The sequence below is a fragment of the Protopterus annectens genome, chromosome 9.part0, assembly GCF_019279795.1.
Source record: "Protopterus annectens isolate FY-2018-M chromosome 9.part0, PAN1.0, whole genome shotgun sequence".
Lineage (NCBI taxonomy): Eukaryota > Metazoa > Chordata > Ceratodontiformes > Protopteridae > Protopterus > Protopterus annectens.
Window position 1 is genome coordinate 891,552,698 of NC_056743.1, and position 20,941 is coordinate 891,573,638.

The following is a 20,941-nucleotide window of genomic DNA, read 5'->3' on the forward strand; positions in this document are numbered from 1 at the left end:
GCCGAAACCGCGGACCGCGAGTGTCGGTCTTTTTCTTTGCGTTTTTTAACAATTTGGGTAGTCGGAGGATCCGACGGCATAATGTACGCAAAATCTGAGCCGAAAAACTGTTCAGCAAACTCCGACCGACGCCTAAGCGTTCGTCGGTTGAATGAAGCACAGGCCGAACAGGCTGCTACGTCGTGGTCTGGGCCTAAACAAGGCAAACAGTAAGAGTGGAAATCTTTATGAGGTATTTGTTTCCCACAAGTTAAACAGTTATTGACTTTTTCTGACATCGGCTGAGGCAAGAAAGAGTCCCCAACGGGGTACTTAGCTTTTAGAAGTCTTCGAAGTAGTATTCGGTAGTAGTAATCTCTGGATCTGACCGACCGGCACTTGCGAACAGCTTCTGCTTCGGGCGCCACGCGGCAAGAAAGACTGAGGAAAATGGCGTCGGCTGATGCCTTTATACCCGAAGACCAGCAGAGATGACGTCGGGTGAAGTGCGACATCAGCCGAAGCCGGACCCGGACTTTGGAATCCGGCCGACCGAAGGGCTGCCTGACGACAGGACAACCCAGTTGTTATGACTGCAGATGCATCCATGAAGGACATCCTATCAGGACGCTTGGCAGCAGGAGGCAGAGTCTGGGTATTTAGATGCATTTGTAAGAGCATCCAGGAAGGGTAGCAGAACCGGAGAAATGGCAGAAGGGGATGGAGAATCCATCTGCAGGAGGTCATAATACCTCTTTTGTATGTCCAACACTTGGCAGCAGTCCCATTTAAAAAATTCTTTCATTTTCAAAATAGTTTCACCAAAGGAAATATCCTCTCTAGGGGAATCCATACCATTAGATTGCTCCTCTGGAGAAGCATAACCCAGAGGGGAAGTTATTTGGTGGTGTAAGCCAAGGACTCTTCTCCTGAAGATTTCTCTTCATCTGAGGAGGTGTCTGCAGATGTCCTCTTGAAGGGAGTGGATGGAGAGAAAGGGCTGAAGAGGGACAGCAGAAGGTGAGGGCTGACACAGCGCCATGAAGGCACTGAACATGCTTTGTGAAAAAGCCTGCCAAAACAGGAGCAATGTGTTTTTTTTTTCTTTTTTTTTTCTCTTTTTGGGAGATTCCATGCGATGGAAGGTGGATGGGCCAAACATCTGCCTGCACTCCACGATGTCCTTATGCACATCTTCCCGCAGAGTGATTTGGGTGACCCCATGCGAGCCTTCGGAAAGTTAAAAGCCGCGGTTCCCACCCTTTTGCCTGAGCTGGATGCTTGCAATTCCCTCATGGACATGTTGGTAGATGCCTTTGGGGCAATCCCCCTGTGGTACCCGAAGGGACATCCACAGACTCCAGTACAGCCTCCGGGCCTACACTGGCATCGGGAGGGAAGCCTGAAATAGAGGGTGCAGCAAGAAGATCAGGACAAGGGTTCTTGGCCTTTTTTGATTATGGCTCATCCGAAGGGCCCAATGTAACCTCCATCTCATATGCTAAACGCTTAAGGCACTGGTTCTCTAAATGAAGCTTAAGAGAAGCTAAACAGCGCCTAAGGGTTTTCGGAACAAATGACTTCCAGATAGAGCAAGCGGTATGGTCGTGGTCTGGGTCTAGAAAGAACAAGCAGAGGTCGTGGGAGTCCTTATGTGGAATCTACATTCCACACTAACACTTGCCCTTCCTAGTTGACATGAAATCACCAAAAAAAACAAACAGCCAACATTTTAAGAAAGAAAACCCCTACAGAGTACTTATCCGAACCAAGGATCATGAGTAATCTGGCAAGCGAACGTCTGGAGCAGGAGATCGAACAGGCGGCAGAAAATATCTGAGGTTGGTACGTGCTGACATCTGCTTTATTGCAGACGTCTCTTTACAGTGGGCATACATGAGATGGTGTGTGGCATCACACGTACATTACAGTAGCATTTAGACATTTGTATACTGTCAGACGTACGATTCAGCTTGAGGTGAACTCCCTAATGTGATAAATGCTGCAGCATATGAATAGAAGGACATCTTCTAAGATATTTCAACCCTCCTTTTCCAAATTTCCCTAGGGATTCCATAACTATTTATCCAATTTTCATGAGAAAAAAAATAAACAGTGCCAACAAAACTCAGGCAAAAAGAAATGTAAGAAGAAATGGCAAGGAGTTCCAAGAAGAATTCTGGAACATTTTAAAACTAAGCAGCAAACTAACCTTAAAAGGTGCATGCAATATTGGAGATTTCACATTTTGAGACAACTTCTCTGACTTCATCCAAGCATGTGATTCGAGTTCAGCTAGTGGTATGAGTACTAAAAAAAAGCCTCCAACCTGCGCATCTGGGCGTAGTGACACACTTCTGCCACAATGCCTAGTGAAGTTCTTCAAATATCTGAAGAAATTCTAGGCAAGTGAGTGGTACAAGGAATATTATCCACATATTTGCCATTCACAGGCAGGCACACCACATTTAAAGGAAATGTGCACACTTTCACAGCCAATGACCACTTACCTAAAAGAAAAATACAAAAAATGTAATGTGGAGAGACTCTGTGTAATGAATCACAAAAGCTATCACCAAACTAATCATGCTTTCACAATTTACAGAAATTACCCAAATGCTATTTTCCCTACAGTCTGTTAACCATCCAACCCTCCTGTGAATGAAGAACCAATTCTTTCACCAGTGGAACAAGAGGCAACTGCAGGGAGCCATTATCCAAGCAGCTACCAAGGTTTTTGGTGCTATGATCTTCAACCTCTGGCAGCTGACATTATACAAGAGGGCCTGCTGTGCTTTTGTCTGTGGGCATGCACATTCCCACAAACGCCCTATGAAGGCTATTGTTTGAAAGTAGCTTGACAGAGTCAAACGCACATCACTGGCCCATGTGCTGCATTATATGCACCTCTTTGACAATGGAGTTGGAAGTGCAGCAGGACAGACTACCTTTCTACACCATCAGAATAGGCAAGATGACATTAGCAACTCACCTCCACCCACCCCACTAACAAAGCCTGAATTATCATAGGGCTTCAGTGCTCCATGCCACGGACCATTTTTTTAAACACTTAACATATGCAATTCAATAATAATTCCAGATACATCTCAGAAGTACTTAAGGTTCTTCACCTGCTTGTTGAGGTGGCTGTGGAAGCGTTTGACTGCGCTGGGAGCTGTATTGCACCTGGTGGGAAACAGGACGGTACTGTTGATTTGTATTTGCATACTGTCCAGGAGGGAAATATGAAACCTGTAACTAAAAGGAAAAGAACAAATTAAAATCACTTGGAAAACAGTTGTATAATTAAATGCAGCTTAAGAAATATACATTAAGATGATGGCTTAACAGAGCAGTGCAGTAGGGGATGTATATGCATAGCCCCAAGATAATCTGCACTGGCTCAGCTTGGGAATGCCACAGTTTTGACTAGCAAATCAGTCAAGAGTATTGATTTCACCCTAAAGCACAAACTTATTCCAAACAATCTGCTTAATTAAAAGTATTAGGATATACAGTGTCTGGTAATACAGCAAGCCACAATATACAAACAATACATCATTAATTCTGAAAATTTCAAAAAAGCACTTTCCTGGTCAGAGCAGGACATGGTCATCATAACAGGTACTACACACAAAATAAAACAATCCAATGTGAAATAGTAAAGTCAACAATAACTCAATATGAGGAAAGAATAGCGTATTAACAGAAACTTAGATAGATTCTGCACACCAATAGCCTCTTGAAAGATATTACATGTATTCTACTAAAAAGAATGTATAACAGTTATATTACCATATCAACTGATCTATGATGGAGCCCTCCTCAGCAAGTAGACTTCAGGGATTTTTCTCTGGCAATCCCCAAGTTCAATTTTTTTTCTCTTTGTCGTCAGCTCCTGCACTTGTCATGATGTCATGCATAAGAAAAGGAAAGCATGCCTAGCCCTTCTGCTGACTAGTGCATCCTCATCCTCTTACTGAGGACTACCTGTAATTCCTGAAACAAACAAAAAAACAGTGCACTAGGATGCATAAAAATATACTCAGCTTATAGGGAATTCCAACAGACAATAGATGGAGCCAACCAAACTGAAGAGTATGGCAAAAGGGTATTTACCCACAAAGGAAGACTCACTCGTACGAAAATGATGTATTCATCCGATTCATTTTGGTTCCCTTCCTTGGTGGGTTTATGACTGCATCCAATGCACAAGCATTCTTCCTGAATATCAAGAAAAAGTCAAAGAAGGCTTGATGCTTGCACTATTAACAACTAATGTACAAATATAAACTTGCCTGATGTATACGACTGTGGCTGAATGGCGAGACTGTCTAACCACAGAGAAGAAAGTAAGGCTATACAGCACTCATGAATGAACATCAAAGCTGCAAATCAATTGATACGTTAAGAAAATCTATAATATCCAAAATTGGAACTTTCCTTCATGGTTCTCCAAGTAGACTGGACATCTAGCTATAAAATCCACAAATGGAAGGAAATGGAGAACAGCCAAAAGACAAGAAAATCAGAATGATGTGCCCTGATATAGCAATATAACAAAGTAGGTATGACACTTTAAGCAGCATTCCAGAAAAGGGTGTTTGGAGAAATTGCTAATGGATGATCAACTGCTTAAAGATCTGCAGTGGCAGCATTCTTAAAGCAAGTAGTGAAAGCATTCACCCTTCTAATGGAGAGGCCATTTGATAACTGCATCTTTCAATGGGTAGTGAGCCACCAGATGACAAACGACAATGCAGATGACAAACTGGAATGGGCTTGAAATTCATCACTTATCAGTGCACTACCCCAGTAAACAAAGTGCTTGCTTGGTGACTACCAGCCCTTCCTTCTCTACAGCAAAGGAGACTTTACGTCCCACCTAAATCAGGTAGCACCTTAGCAGTCAGTGCACATCTACGGTAGGAAGGATAGTGAATAATAAATAAGAATGAAATGGTTCAGACAATTCAAAAACCTCTTGCAGGATGAAATGTAGGCTTGTCATTGGGGACATGTGATGCTTATGAAAGGCCTGAAACAGTTTTATCACCCAAAGGCCTGAAAAGCTCCAAAATCCTCCGAGAGGTGATGGGCACCAGGAAATCATTTTCCAAAATACAAACTTTAATGACATTGAAACAGTGCATACACCATGGTACCCCCATCTGCCCTGCTGTACAAAGGAAAAGAGGGGGATAACCACTCTCTTGAGACGCAAAAGGTTAATCTTAAGAGCACCTTTTGAAAGATGCAAACCAGACACTACTACTGAAATGACAGTTCTAGGAGAAAAGTGCAGAAGCAGCTCAGCCCATACGGCAAGCATGCGTACTTCACTCAGAATGCAAACAATCTCTCTGTAGGAGGAGTAGAATCTTGTTTCCTCTAGTTTGCCAACACACCAAACAATTAACTGGTTGTCAGACTGAATTAGGAGGAGCCATGAAAACAGCTTTTCCTCTAATACCTTCAGGGACATAAGAATATACTGCAATCAAAAATGACTGACGTGAAGTCCCCTCTCTCTAGGGAGATCACTTCACCTGAACTAAGGAGAAACTGAGATGAGTTTTCAACCATACCAGTGAATCACCTTTCATGAAAACCTAACAGTTTCAACTGCTGCAGCAAGATGTCTACTTGGAAACTGTTAAAGAGACTACACTGCTCCAGTTTCCATATGACAATGGTCCAACACCAGAAGCAGCTCCAAGAACATGTTTGTAGTTCTGCAACTATGGACACCTCAAAATACAATGTAAAATTAGCATTGTCAAGCATACAAATAGCAGTCTGAAGACTGTGGTGGTCACCAAGCCCAAAAAGACAAACAAGGGTTTGGCTCTGGACCATCACTTGCATTCTCAGTTAGGCTGCCAACTCTGATTTATTCAGCCCCTTATCTGGGCAAAATCACAGCTTCTGGAAAGCATCCAGTTCTATGTCAGTGAGAACTATCCTCTCCAATGAGAATGCATAGCTGAGTAAAACCTTACAAATAACCATAGATGTCTATTCTTTACATATGGGTTTGTATTCTGCTCCACAACCCAACGTCCAGCCTGTATACAAAAGCTTAATGCCACTGCCTCTACATGGGACGTTGCACAAAGGCACAGAAAACGTCAGCCATAAAAGGGACACCCGCATGTACATTCCTCAGAATAAGGTAGCCCCATGAGGGAAAAAAAACACAGGGAGTTTAAAAAAAGGAGTCATCCTAGTAAAGAGCAAGATGTGGGGGGGAAGGTGGGTGGGATACAATACTGCAACACAGAAGAGGACATCAATGGTTATGGTAAGATTTTATACAACTATTCTACGTCCTTCTATTTAATGTTGGCTGTTGGTGAAGCACCCACCAAGAGGAGAAAACGTTGAGAAAAGAAAGGAGCCACTTTTGAGATTTTAAGTATTGTTCCTCTGTTTATTTGTTAAGTTTTTCTGCATAGCCGCCTATTTTGAGCATTTTCTGGCTTGTTAAACTTGATTTCTGCATTAGTAACTGTATTTAGAGCACAACCTAGAGCTGTTTACTGAATTTCCTGTTTGCACTTATTTTTAAAATTGTTTTTTTCTCAAAACTTGCATTTTATCTGTCTTTGGCCTAGCACTCTTGTGTGGGGTCATTTACTGCACTGTTATAACTTGTTGATACTTGTGAACCTCTGCTATCTCTGAAAAAAAAAAAAAATTCTAGCTTTTTTCCCACTTTTCTGAGATTTAAAAAAGTTCAGTTACATGCTTGCTGTTCTTGAACTGTTTGTAAGTTTCTGTGAGGCCATTTTTGCTTGGGCTAAAGGGAAGTCTCTTTGTTGATCAGTGGCAGTGAAAAACATTGAGCAGCCTGCCTGCCTCTGTGGGAGTGGTTACTGACTTGAAACTGTAGTTTTATTGGCCATTTTGGGTCAATTCCAAAACTCCATCTTCCTCTCTTAAAACCTGGTTGCCTCATGGTTTTGGCATCTTTTCAGGCTTGTTGGCTGTTGGTGAAGCACCCACCAAGAGGAGAAAACGCTGAGAGAAGAAAGGAGCCACTTTTGAGATTTTAAGTATTTTTCCTCTGTTTATTTGCTAAGTTTTTCTGCATAGCCACCTATTTTGAGCATTTTCTGGCTTGTTAAACTTGATTTCTGCATTAGTAACTGTATTTAGAACACAACCTAGAGCTGTTTACTGAATTTCCTGTTTGCACTTATTTTTAAAATCGTTTTTTTCTCAAAACTTGCATTTTATCTGTCTTTGGCCTAGCACTCTTGTGTGGGGTCATTTACTGCACTGTTATAACTTGTTGATACTTGTGAACCTCTGCTATCTCTGAAAAAAACAAAAAAAAATCTTGCTTTTCTCTCACTTTTCTGAGATTTAAAAAAGTTCAGTTACAGGCTTGCTGTTCTTGAAATGTTTGTAAGCTTCTGTGAGGCCATTTTTTGCTTGGGCTAAAGGGAAGTCTCTCTGTTGATCAGTGGCAGTGAAAAACATTGAGCAGCCTGCCTGCCCCTGTGGGAGTGGTTACTGACTTGAAACTGTAGTTTTATTGGCCATTTTGGGTCAATTCCAAAACTCCTTCATCTTCCTCTCTTAAAACCCTCTTTTGTGCGTTTTTGAGCATAGAGCAACAGTGGGCAGCACCACCTAATTGGGTTTAAACTATTCCTGGCTCCACAAAATCTGCTCTTCACTTTTTCCCTTAGAACTGCTCTATCTCTCAATTTAAACACCATATTCTCATTCTGAAGCCCTTCACTGGTCCAATTAAGTAATCCTACAAGTTAGCACCATTAAACCATAAGCACTACTTACTCTTATACTCTCTACGATTACCCTGTCCTCTATTGGTCCATCTTAAATTCAGTTTCCCTATATTACTCTAGCATGTCCAAAGGTCAGTCAATGGTTTCCTCTCCAGTCCAGCCGGTGAATCTGGGAATTTTGAGGCAATGTTACAACTGTCTCATGTACACGGACAACCCTCTCCTCCTCCAAACAGGTTCAAATATATGTGAGAGATGCAACTATTTAGCCAAACTGGAGGCTGAGCTCTCTCATCTCAAAACTGGTGTAACCAGTCAGGAGGAGAAGGTAACCTCACACAACACAATTCCAGTATCACATAGTCCCACCACATCAGCGAACAAAATACATAAATACACAAAAACATACTCGGAGGCTCTAAATAAAAATCTACCTAAGCAACAGAGACCTCCAAAGCAGACATCCAAGCAAACGCTACCTCAAAACAAAACACGCACAACACATAACCCACAAAGTCAGTGTGCCAAGCAGCCACAGCCCTTAAGGCTGAATAACACACCTGATACTCTTGTAATAGGTGACTCTATTGTCAGACACACTGACGTCCCGCTCACCAGGCTGAATAAAGAGAAGGTCACGGTGAGCTGCCTGTCGGGTGCTAGGATACGCCACATAACGCAAGCACTCAGGTCACTCCAAAGCAAATGCAAATATGACTCAGTCATTGTACATGCTGGTGTGAATGACCTGAGACGTACCTCCCTGGGCTACATGAAAAGAGACATAGAGGAGCTCTCTGATCATGTAGCCCAGGCTGGTATGACCCTGACCTTGAGCAGCATCTTACCCTCACCTAGAATGATGCCACAGTACAAAGACAAAATGATCGATTTTAACAATTGGCTAAAATTTTGGTGTCATTCAAAGGGGATCCAGTGTCTGTCAGCCTGGGATGACATGCTCGACAAGCCACGTTGCTTCGCTAGGGACGGCTTGCACCTGTCACCACTGGGCTTTCGGATATTGGCAAAGGCTCTTGCCACCCCCATAGTGCCTTTTTAGGCAAGGCTCAAAAGTCAAACCCACCCCCATAGACAGCACAAGGAACAAGAAACTAAGGGTAATGCTGCTAAACGCCAGAAGTCTTAACCTCAAGATGCACGAACTCGAATCTCTCCTCAATATGGAGACCATCGATATCTGTGCAGTGACAGAAACCTGGTTCAAGGCTCCAGAGAGCACCCCAGCACTAACAGGCTATACCTCATATCATGCTTTTCGGCCCCAAAACCCAGACCGAATCACAAAAGGATGGGGAGTTTCCATATTTATCAAGGATATCCACACCTCCAGGTTAGTGGCATTGCACGAAGTATCGGAGACCATCCATGTGCAACTAACAGTGGGCAAGACTGCTTTTCAGTTTATAGCATCCTACAGACCACCTTCTCAAAGTCAGGAATCCCACTCGGCTTTCCTGAAAACATTGGAGAACATGAAGATCTCTCCGAACACCATTATATTGGGCGACTTCAACTACTCAAACATTAACTGGGAGCACTACTCAAGCCCCAGCACCTTAGCCCAAAGGTTCCTGGAAATTATAAACTCAAATGCTATGGAACAACTAGTCACCACTCCCTACAAGAGGGGACAACATACTAGACCTGATCATTACTAACATGTGGACTCTATGCTCCACATCAGAAGTATATCCCTCATTGGTAAGATCAGACCATAAACTAATTTCACTGGATGTCCACATCCAGACCCCACCCCCAGCCCAGAAAACCACAGTGAAAAACTTCTCAAAAGCGAACTTCTCACGTCTCAAAACCGAAGTGGAATCCTTCAAGGCCCCAGGGCCAGTGGAAACTACGGCCCAAACTGCAGAATCCTATATAAACGCATTCTACGGACATCTCCAGGAATGCATGGATCATGCTATCCCAAACAAAACCAAGACCCAATCATCCAAAGGCAGGCGTCCAGTCTGGTGGACCCCTGCCATAAATAAACTGTACAACAGGAGGAGGAAGATACTACATGATAGAGCAAAATCCCTAATAGGGAAGGCATCTCTGATCAGTACTAGCAAAAAACTACGATCCCTCTTAAAATCCTCCAAGGCCAGCTTCGAGAGAAAAATTGCACAGGACACCAAAGACAATCATAAGGCTTTTTTCAGTTATGTTAGAAACCTGGGATGCAACTCCCAGACTTGTTCCGAGTTGATTCTAAATGACAAAAAAATACACTGAACCCACAGACATTGCCAATATCCTGGCAGACAGGTTCAGTGCAAACTTCTCTCCCCCCCCTCCCCCCCAAAAGAGCAAGTATCTATCCCGGCAGAGGGCTGCCTCCCAAACATCTCTGATGCTCAGATGAAGGCTGCCCTCTCCAAAGCAAAAAACACTGCTTCCATGAGACCAGATGGTGTCCCAGGTTGCGTCCTACATGAACTCCAAGAGGAACTAATCCCTCAAAACAGCTATACAATCTCAGCCTCACTACAGGATATGTGCCCACAGAATGGCGTACAGCAACAGTGGTCCCACTCCACAAAGGTGGAGCCTCTACAGACCCTGGAAACTATCGCCCCATAAGCCTGACTAGCTTAGTCTGCAAGGCTATGGAGAGGATCATCATGGAGCTCATAAACAAAGACATTGGGGACCTACAGACACTAGATCCTACCCAGTTCGGCTTTGTCAAGGGCAGATCCTGCCTTTTGAACCTGGTTGACTTCTTCGAAACAGTCACCAAAGCCATAGATGAAGGGAAGGTAGTCCACACAGCCTATCTGGACCTTGCAAAGGCATTTGACACAATACCCCATTCGGGCATCATAGATCAGCTATCCAGCTTAAATATAAACCCCTATGACACAAGATGGGTCGCAAACTGGCTCAAAGACAGAACCCACAGAGTGAGAGTTGCTGGAGCCATGTCAGACTCGAAACCGGTCACAAGTGGCGTCCCACAGGGTTCTGTCCTGGCACCACTCTTGTTCGGTATATACTTTTCCGAGGTACAGGCAAACGTGGGAGGACTATGGCTCACCAAGTTCGCAGACGACTGCAAACTGGGTGCCATAATCAACTCTCCAGCTGACACAAACATCCTTCAAAAAGGTCTCACAGAGACAGATAACTGGTGCAAGCGCCATGGTTTAAAGCTAAATGCCAAAAAATGTATAGTCATACCCTTTGGCAAAAACAATGTGCCCACAAATTACCACATAGGCGGAAACCCATTAAGTACAGAGAAAGTTATTAGGGACTTGGGGACCCAAGTTGATAGCAATCTCTCCTTTGAAAACCACATTGCCAAAGTGGTTAGAAAGACCTTCTACATAGCCCACCTCATCACGAAGGGTTTCACATCTAGATCAAGAGAGGTAATCGTGCCCCTTTATTCATCCCTCATCAGGCCCATCATAGAATACAATGCCCCTTTTGGGATGTACCTTACCCGACACCTGCAGCAATTAGAAAGACCCCAAAAGTATCTCACCAAGTGGATCAAGGGTCTCAAACAGATGCCATATGCTGCTCGGTTAAAAAAAACCCAGCTCTACTCAGTTGCATGCCGCCTACTTCGAGGTGATCTATGCCTGACATACAAAGCTATGTCAAATCCAGAATTAATGGACATGCTCCACCTCAGTAAATCTAAATCCCTTAGAGCCACACGCTCGAGGGACTTGAACCTCAGCACAGAAATAAATAGAACTTGCTGGAGGGACAGGTTCATAACCCAGAGGCTCCCTTCGCTCTGGAATAGAATTCCAGTTCATGTGAGGCAGAGCACCTCACTGAATCTCTTCAAGAAGAATCTGGATAGGTGGATGGGGGATCGTAGGTTTGTCCCAGGGATTACTCCCGTGTCACTATTAGACAGAGGCACAGTAAACTAAACCTTAAAAAGGGCACAGTATACTCAAATCAAGGTGTGGCGTAAGCCATACAGAATCGGGCTAGGCTTATAATTGCCCCAGGGCAGATAGCCTAGTATGAACCTATGAACCTATGTTGAAATATTCTTTATATATGGGAGAGTGCAAAATCTGAAAGGGAACCCAGGGAGGAGGAAGGAAGAAAGGATGACTATACAGAAACATTTTCCACAAATCCATGCAGGATTGTCCTGGCAAATCCTGCCCTGGATCTGGATATATTATCCAATTTGTAATGCTTTGTAAAGGTATGAACAGATGACCAAGAAGCAGCTTCCAAAATGGAATGAGAATCCAATCATTTGTAGTAAGCCACTGAGGATGTAACTGATCTGGTGGAATGGGCCTTAACAGAAGAGGATAAGGATTTTCCATGAAAATCATAGCAAAACACAATGGCCTTAGAAATCCACGAAGAAATAGTTTGCTTAGAAACAAGTAAACCCAGCGCCTGGGGATGAAAAGACACAAAGAGTTTATCAGATTTCCTAAAAGACTTAAGTTTTGCCAAGGTAGAATCTGAGCTGTCTATGTACATCCAAGGAATACAGAATCCTCTCACTAGGACATTGAGGAGAAGGGAAAAAAGTAGGCAACTGGAAAGACTGATTCAGAAACAACTCGCTGACTATGTTTGGCATAAAGGAAGGCTTAGTTCTCAAAGATACTCTATCCTTGTGAAAAAAAACAAAAACGGGGTGAACCCATTAATGCCTGAATCTCGGAGACCCTTCTAGTAGAGTTTAAAGCTACCAGAAGTACTGTTTTCCAAGTGCAAAAATTTAGAGAAGCAGAGGCCGCTGGCTCAAAAGGGCCCTTAGTGAGCTTCTCTAACATACAGTTGAGATCCCAAAGAGGAGGAACTGATTTCCTGGGAGGTTTCATGTGTAGGATGCCTTTTAAGAAAAGCTTAACCTCTAGCCTGGAACCTAAGGGGGGAGAAGGATTGAGCATCCATCTTCCAAGCCCGAGGGTGAGGGATCCTGACACAAAAGAGAGGAAGTTGTCTGTTCAGAGGGGGAGGCAAAGAGGTCCATTTCTGGAGTATCCCTCTAGTAAACTAGACCCAGGAACACATCCCTGTGAAGCATCCACTCATGGGACTGCGTCATGCATCTGGTTAAATGCGTCTGCCACTGAGTTCTGAGCAGAGGTAAGGTACACTGGCTTTACAGACCTTCCTCTTCATGGACGGCTCAGAACAACTTGATGACCCCTCCATCACGTCCCTAGCCAAACATTTAAGTCTCTGGTTTTCTAAGTATAGATTTAAAGCCAACAAATGACTGTGTAAAGTTTTGGGTACTGTCAAGTCAGAACAGGACCGATGATCATGGGTAGGCCCTAAGCAAAACAAGCAAAGCTCGTGACTACCCTTATCTGGAATTTGCCTTCCACACCTACACTTGTCCTTTCTGGATGACATTAACAGCAGCAGAAGGTAGTAGTAACAAATTAAATCCCCTAGGGAGTACTTATCTGGAGATGTAAAGAGAATCCACAGTATCCAATGGCAGACAAAGTACGACCTATCCTTTCCGAATGGTGGCAAAAAAGTTCTGAGGAATGTACATGTTGACGTCCCGTTGACAGCTGACGTTATCTGTGCCTTCATGCAACATCCCATGTACAGGAATCCTGAGTGACTTCCTTCCAGGCTGACAGGGAAAAAGAAAGGTACAGAGAGAGAGAGAGAGGAGTATAACTTGAAAGATGAAGCTGAGTGTCACAGAGAGCCTTGTCTGGACTGAAAAGGTTGCTGGGGAGAACAAACAGAAGCAACAGTCTTATACTGAGGAGGCCTCCGTGAAGACTTACACGGCCCAGGAGTAGTAGAAGAGGATGAGCGAACAGATTTCCTGACAAAGGGAGTTTTGGCAGAGAATTTCCTATGGAATTTAGGAACTGGGTACACCAGCTCCTTACCTTTCCCTTCAGAGTCTTACAAAGTTCTGCAGACGCTCTGCCAAAAAGGGCAGAGTTGTCCAAGGGAGCCTCAAACAATTTAGCCTTGATATTACCAGGGAGAGCTTGGAGACAGTCAGGAATGACCCCTGGGAACAGAAGCAGAAGCTGCAACTCTGGAGGAAGCTTCAACAGCACCACAGCTGCATTTGACTGAATGTCTAGTTACCTGGGAGGTTGCAGCCAATAGGGAAAGAAACAGTGAATTAGCTTCTGGGTCAGGTAATTGAGACAGGGCGTAAGAAGCCTGGGAAAGCAAGGCTAGAAGCATACCGAGACGTGTGTCTAGTAATTAATGGCTCAGAAGGGAGCAACTTAGTTATAGGAATAACCAGACAGGATTTGTCAGAAGTAATGAATACCACAGCTGGATCAGCTGAAGGACATTTAAAAAGAAACTTGCAATCCTCAGGGACCTTATAAAAACAGTCAGGTCTTTTTGGAGCAGGAGCTTGAGAGTCTGGGGTTTTAGAAGTAGATGCAAAGGCATCTAAGAAAGCTGGAAGGACTAGAGGTACTGTAGAAGCAGCAGGTGCCTCCAGCTGGACAGATCATAATTCTTTTTTACTCCTCTGAAATTTGGGAAGAATCCCACTTGAAGAATTCCCTCATTTTATTGTTAGTCTCCTCAAAGAAAAGTTCTTCCATGGGGAATCTCCCCATTAGACACTTCCTCTGGGGAAGTACATTCCAAATGGGAAGGGATTTGTGTGGAGTATGCTAAAGAGTCTTCATCTGAAAAAGAACCGTCAGAATCCTGTACTGGGTAAGACACCGACTGCAAAGTAAGAGACTCCTGGGAAGCAGACAGCATAACAGAAGAAGAGGAAAAGGCAGGCCTTGAAATGAGTGAAGCTGAGATTGGAGGTCTCAAGGCCACCAGAGCCTTAAGACCCTGGGAAAAAAACATCCCAATCCAACGGAGGGGGTGGAGGGGACAGAGGAATGCCTTGTCTTTTATTTATTTTTAACATGCTTCACTTGCAGTGGAGAAAGGGCAGACACAGACCTTATGGCCTGGGATTTCTTTAGGTAGGGAAGTAGGAACGGTTCCAGAGTCCTCCAAAATAACCAGCCGTGGATGCCCCATGTTGTCCGAACCGGAAGTCTGCGCTCTCTCAGACATGCTCGGATCCCCACTTATGATGGCTTCCAATGCGGTACCCGCTGAAGCGGACCCTACGTCTGACTGCACCGCCGGGTTTTCATCAACCTCAAGGGTATGTCAGAGAGAGAAGGTGTAGCCAAAGAGGATTTGGGCCTGGCTTTACTGACCTTCCTCTTCATGGACTACTCAGAACAACTCGCTGAACCTTCCATCGTGTCCCTAGCCAAACATTTAAGTTTCTGGTTTTCTAAGCAGAGATTTAATGTCAACAAATGACTGTGTAAAGTCTTGGATACAAAAGCCTGACAGACAGAACAGGACTGATGATCATGAGTAGGCCCTAAGCAAAACAAGCAAAACTCGTGACTATCCTTATGCGGAATTTGCCTTCCACACCTACACTTGCCCTTTCTGGATGACATTAACAACAGAAGGCAGTAGCAACAAATTAAATCCCCTATGGGATACTTATCTGAAGCTGTAAAGAGAATCCACAATATCCAATGGCAGACTGAAAGCATGAGTCAACCTTTCCGAATGGTGGCAAAAAGGTTCTGAGGAATGCACATGTGGACGTCCCTTTGACGGCTGACATTCTCTGTGCCTTCATGCAACATCCCATGTACAGGGAGTGGCAATTAAGCTTTTGTACACAAGCTGGACGTCAGGTTATGGAGTGGAATAAAACCCATATGTAAAGAATACTGGAACACTGAACAGAAGGACATCAAAAAGGACTTCTACCAGTTTATGGCTACTTAAGGACTGCAACAGTCCCTAAACTCAGCCCTCAGGAAGCAGTCAAGTAGGTAGGGGACCACAGACCAGTTAGCAGAGGAAATCTGCAACCTGGCAGTTCCTTACCAAACCAAACTTGAGGAGCATACTTGTTTACATATTTTCATTCATTTTAAAATATATATGACAATAAAGTTAATGAATAATACAGATTCTTCACTTCTTCAATCAAATCCCCCCTAACGATTTGCACTCGAGAAGCCACACTCATTGACCCACCCTTGCTACAGTGCTGAAGGAACACAAGGATATTCTTAAGAAAGGCTTCAGCCATTATGACCATTATATTAAACACCATGTCTGCAGAAAGAAAATTCAAATGGCACCACAGTTTTGAAAATGGTGCCCACCCAGTGCAAATCAAAGATAGTGCTTACCAGAAAGCCAGACCCCCTTGTCAGTGTCAAGGTCCAGACAGCTGTCAGGTAGGGCCATTCTAAATATTTTTTTTTCATGTTTACTGTTTTAAAAACTACACTGTTTTCCTGCCTTTTGTTCTAATTTCTTTCAAGTGATATTGAGTTTGTTTTTTCTTGAAGTTGTAAAAGCCTAATGTTACAGCTAGGAAGCAAACATTTACATTGCATTATTTGGCCATAAAAGGATTAGCTGTGGCTGCAATGTGGAAGAAGCTACCCCCTGGGTTCCTGGTGATAGCACCTTACGTGAGCTCTAGGATTAGCTTGCCTGAACTGCTCCTAATGACAGAAGGAACAGTTGACACACTGTTCCTGCTGCTTCTGCTGTGGAACAATCCTGTGTTTATTACACTAACCTTGACACTTTCCTGTTTCTGTAGGAACTTTCTTTGCTTTAAAAATACAACAGTAGCATGGCTCGGTGCTCTACTTTGACTGAGCTCTGTGCACTGTTCCTCACCAACAAGGAGAGGGACGTAAACTACAATTGAACTATTTTTCCACCTGCTTTCAGGCAATTATAGAGGAAGTAAGATGTTGGGACTGAATGAAACTGTTCATAATGAGAGGAGAAGCAGTTGCCATACTGTCCCTATTGTTTGTGTTGCGGATTATTTCCGTGTTTGCTCAGCTGATTCTTAGATTTCTATTTTGATGGAAACTTTTCTGCTTTACAGATAGCAGCACAGGCTCACTTCTCCATTCTGCTGAGCACCTCCGCAACAAGGGAATCAAGGAAGACAACTACAATAAAGATGCTTCTTTCAGCTGGGTTCTGATGACAATGCTTGAAGTAAAGGTCCAGGATTTGCTTCCATGAAATGTGTTGAAGCGGCTACTGCAAACTGCTCCTAATGAATGAAACAGCATTTGATATCATGCCCTAGAGCCTAGACATTTCTGCTGTGGATTACTCCAGTGTTTGTCCTGCTGAATGCCAGACTGCAGTTTCACTGAGAACCTTTGCTGCTTTAAGAGGACAGTGGCATGTGTTGGTGCTACATTCTTCTGCACTTGTAACCACTGTGCAACAGCAAACAGAAAAGAATAGAAAGAGGACTACAACAGCAAACAGAAAAGAATAGAAATAGGACTACAATCAACATGTTTTCTGCTTTCTGAAAAAGCTGTGCTATGGTACCAGCAGTCTGCAATCAAACCACCTTCTACATAAAAAAAAAAAAAATCATCCTCTGCACTATTAGGAGTCAGCTGCAATGAAGGGGTTTCTTTTCTTGTATACCCCCCCCCCCCTGGTTCAGCTATTAGACTGGTTTTGCAACTGATCTGGTCTGATCATAAAATCATCTTTTCAGTTGCAGTACTTCGCTCTTAGACTATCTTTTTGTCCATTTGTCTGCTACTGCTTTTACTATTCAACTGGGTAGTGTCCGACTGGGTTGAAAAAAAAAAAAAAGTTTTCAGTGGAGACCTGGGGAGAAAAGCTCCACAACAAAAAAACATTACTAAGGTAGCAGCAGTAAGCTTAGTTTATGTAGTACACAGCTAACAATAAGTAAATGAGCTTAAAAATATTACAGCAAAATATAATAACAGAATACAATATAAACATGCATGTTTCCGGCATACAGGAATACTTTTTTTACAATATATATGAGGTACATAAGTCATGAAGCTTTACAAGGTGAGTCACTTCTGAAAGACCAAAACTGGTCATGTAGTTTTACAAGTTAGGTCAGCTGAAGGAACAAAGATTAATAAAGCTAAGACAGATAGTGGGATAGCCCTATGTGGGATGAGCACTATTTGGGCGAATGTGTGAGATGCGTGGGATAAAATAGGAAGAATATTAGTTGGGAGCAATATAGGGGGATAGCCAATTATTTAAATAGTCTTTCAGGGGGACAGGACATTCATACTAGCCTGTTGATCAAATAAATCTTTTTACAGCCTAGCCTCAAGATCCATTACTGTCAGTATCCTACAACGCTGGGTAACTACCTCATTTCTTAACCCTTCAATGAGGGTTTCAGGGGCTAGACCACAGAGTTCATAATGTCTTATCTATATGACTTGCTGGCATCTGAAAAGGGTGAGGGAGCTACTTTGCTCAACATTAAAGGCAAACATTCTATGAAAGAGGGAATCTACGAGAAGATCATCAGCAGGACCTGTTTATACTGCAGTGGAAGTTTAGTTCTTTCAAGTGGGTGCTTAAGAAACTGCTTGTTTTGCAAAATTGATGGAAGTGTCTTAGGATTGAAACTTTCCCTCACCTACATAGCCTCTAAGGTTATCCTCAAAACTTTTGCAAGAACCAAAGTAAACAAAGTGATACAAGGTGGCCCACGAAGTATGTGCAAAACCTACCCTTGACATTCCTTTTAAGGAAATAATGTGGGCTTCTGAGCAGAGTCATACATGTAGTCACATACGTACATACTGAAACAGACATAATAGCTTATAGGTCTGATAACGGAGGAGTAGTCAGGGATAACTGCTCTTGACCTAGAAGATATTATCTCTGGTAAATCAGTCTGGCTAGATAAAGGAGTTTCTAATGACAGTAGATAAATGGTGGTCAAAGAATAGCTCACTGTCAATGAAAGTGACTACATCCCCAACGATGACGCCAATTTTAAAGGGGTGTCATCTATGTGGGAGATGCATGGGTACTCATATTTGTCATAGAATACTATAGTACTTTTCTGCACATTTAACTTAAAGTCCATAGTTCAGGTACCATTTATTTGTGCACACTGCACCACCCTAGAGAGTATGCCAGTCAGCTGGTGACTATGATAGCTCAGGGTCTGCAGTCATTTGCAAGCTTAATCAGCGTAAAGGCCCTTAATATTAATTTTGTCATCAGAAAAGAAAATGTCCAAAATACTGGCCCAAAGACTGTTCTCGAAGGGATGCCACTAGCAATAACACTTTTTGATAAGAGCATGTCCCCTAAACTAATAGTCTGACCTCCGTCAGTGAGCCAGTCTGCTATCCAGTAGGTTAAATGGGTTTATATTTTGTTTGATTAGTTTATCTATAATGCCAGAATATAGGATGGTGTCAAAAGCTTTCACTGGGATGAGGTAAACAGTGGGCATCACCCTGCTTGGATACAATTTATCAGTGACTTTATTCAAAGAAGTCCACTAAGGTTAGAAGGCAGGAACTATCTTTAACAAGACCAAAGTGGCTTGGGTGAAGAGACTGTACACTGCTAATGTTCTTGGTAATGAATTCTAGAACAATGTGCTCCACTGCCTTATAAATAAGACTGGTTAGACTTGCAGGTCTGTAGTTACCAGGGTCAGTGGCGGGTCATCCTTTACTACATGGGATGACTGCAACAGTTCTGCAACACCTCAGGCACAAATCGACTGAAGAGTCTAAAACTGAATAGGTTTAGCAGTGATTCTGCAAGCCTGTGCTTAACGCTGACAAGAAAGCAACCTGGCAACATAGTCTGGACCCATGAAGCTAGTGTTCAACTTGGGAGACTGCCCTCAAGACTTGTTCTGAGGTGATGGGGGGTGGCATGCTAATATGAGGGTGGGGGTCACAGGAGATAAGTGCTAAAAGTTAGAGCTAAATTTATCAGCTAATGTGTTGACTATACCATATGAAGAGGTGTATGTATTGTTGCTATGCATTAGTTCAGTACAGTGTTTGGTATCTCTTCCAAGACTTTGACATTTATAAAAGATCTTGCTGTTGTCCTTTACAAGGGTGGCAATTTCCATTTCATACTTATCTCTGAAGGATTTGATTTTGCTAAGTTGTTTATCTTTGAATTCACTTTCAGAGGCTGGGGTACTTGGGTCTATTTTTTTTTATTACAAACAGCAAGCTTCTTCTTTTATTATATAGGTTGTTTATACTAGGCTTCCAGCAAAGGTTTATTTCTGAGCATACCACTGTTTGCTGGGGACCAATACCTCAATGCTAGAATTTAAGTGAGCATACTAACTATCCAGAATGTAGCGGTGTAATTACAAGTCTTGATGTGATATGGCCTCTTAGTAATACAGACATGCTGCCAACACAGTCATTTTTGGAGCTAGGTCTGAACAAGTGATAAGCACTCAAGCCCAGCATTGAAGAGGTGCTTTCACTACACTGAAACCATGTGTCTTTAACAATGCAAGTATGTACATCTTCAAAGATCGGGAAAGCCAGTAAGGAGTGCAACATATTCAGACTTCTAGCATTGAACAGTGGAACTTCTATATAGTACTGAATTTGTTGGACTATGTAGTTAGTTTGCAGAGACAGACCATGTTTAAAAAAAAAAAAAAAAGGCACTACAGAGGTGGAGAATGTTTTGACCAATATACAAAAGTAACAGGACAGATATACAGGCCAACCTCAGCAGAGCAGGTAGGGCTACAAGTCATCTCATCCCAGGCTGATTTTACGTATATATTTTACTGAATCTTTTTATGATATCAACAACTAAAACGATAGTTAAAGAGACAGACTCTTGATACTAAACTGAATTTGTCCCTAGGACCAAAGCTGAAACACTGCCACCCACTTAGCTAATCACCACCCTGTTTGTGGCATCAGTAATGATGTAAACATTTCACCCACACTGTTAAGTTCCTTTCAAAAGGTGCACGAACCTGTACTCCAGTCCTGTTTTACTTCCCTCTTGGATTAAGACACTCAGGGCTTAGGCTCCTTGCTTTGTTGTTTTGGAGTTATGTTGTGTACTGAGCCGTACTAATACAATGATAAAGATTTAAAAAATAGGTAGTAAAATCAAGCTAAATCAGGCAATAAGCAAAGGCACTGGCTGCCGCTGTCCAGCTGTTAGTTGTTAAGGGGAGTAAATGAACCATAATGGATTAAGAGTAATGTGGGTCTGATGTCTATAGGAGGGAGAAGTTATTCAGGTTTGTTTCACTTTACAGTATAAGCATGAGTCGCTCATGTCACTTCCAGTTTCATAAAGTTGACACTTAGAACTATTTTGTTGATCTC

The 20,941-nt window shown here is 42.8% G+C and overlaps 1 protein-coding gene across 1 annotated transcript in view; it reads right to left on the reverse strand.

The window, feature by feature from the left end:
- R3HDM2 (R3H domain containing 2) overlaps positions 1-20,941 on the reverse strand; it is a 2,908,810-nt gene that overhangs the window by 1,159,075 nt on the left and 1,728,794 nt on the right. The window contains exon 10 of the mRNA XM_044083626.1: positions 3,111-3,237. Coding sequence (XP_043939561.1) covers positions 3,111-3,237 — 127 coding nt within the window. The remainder of the gene's footprint in view (positions 1-3,110; positions 3,238-20,941) is intronic.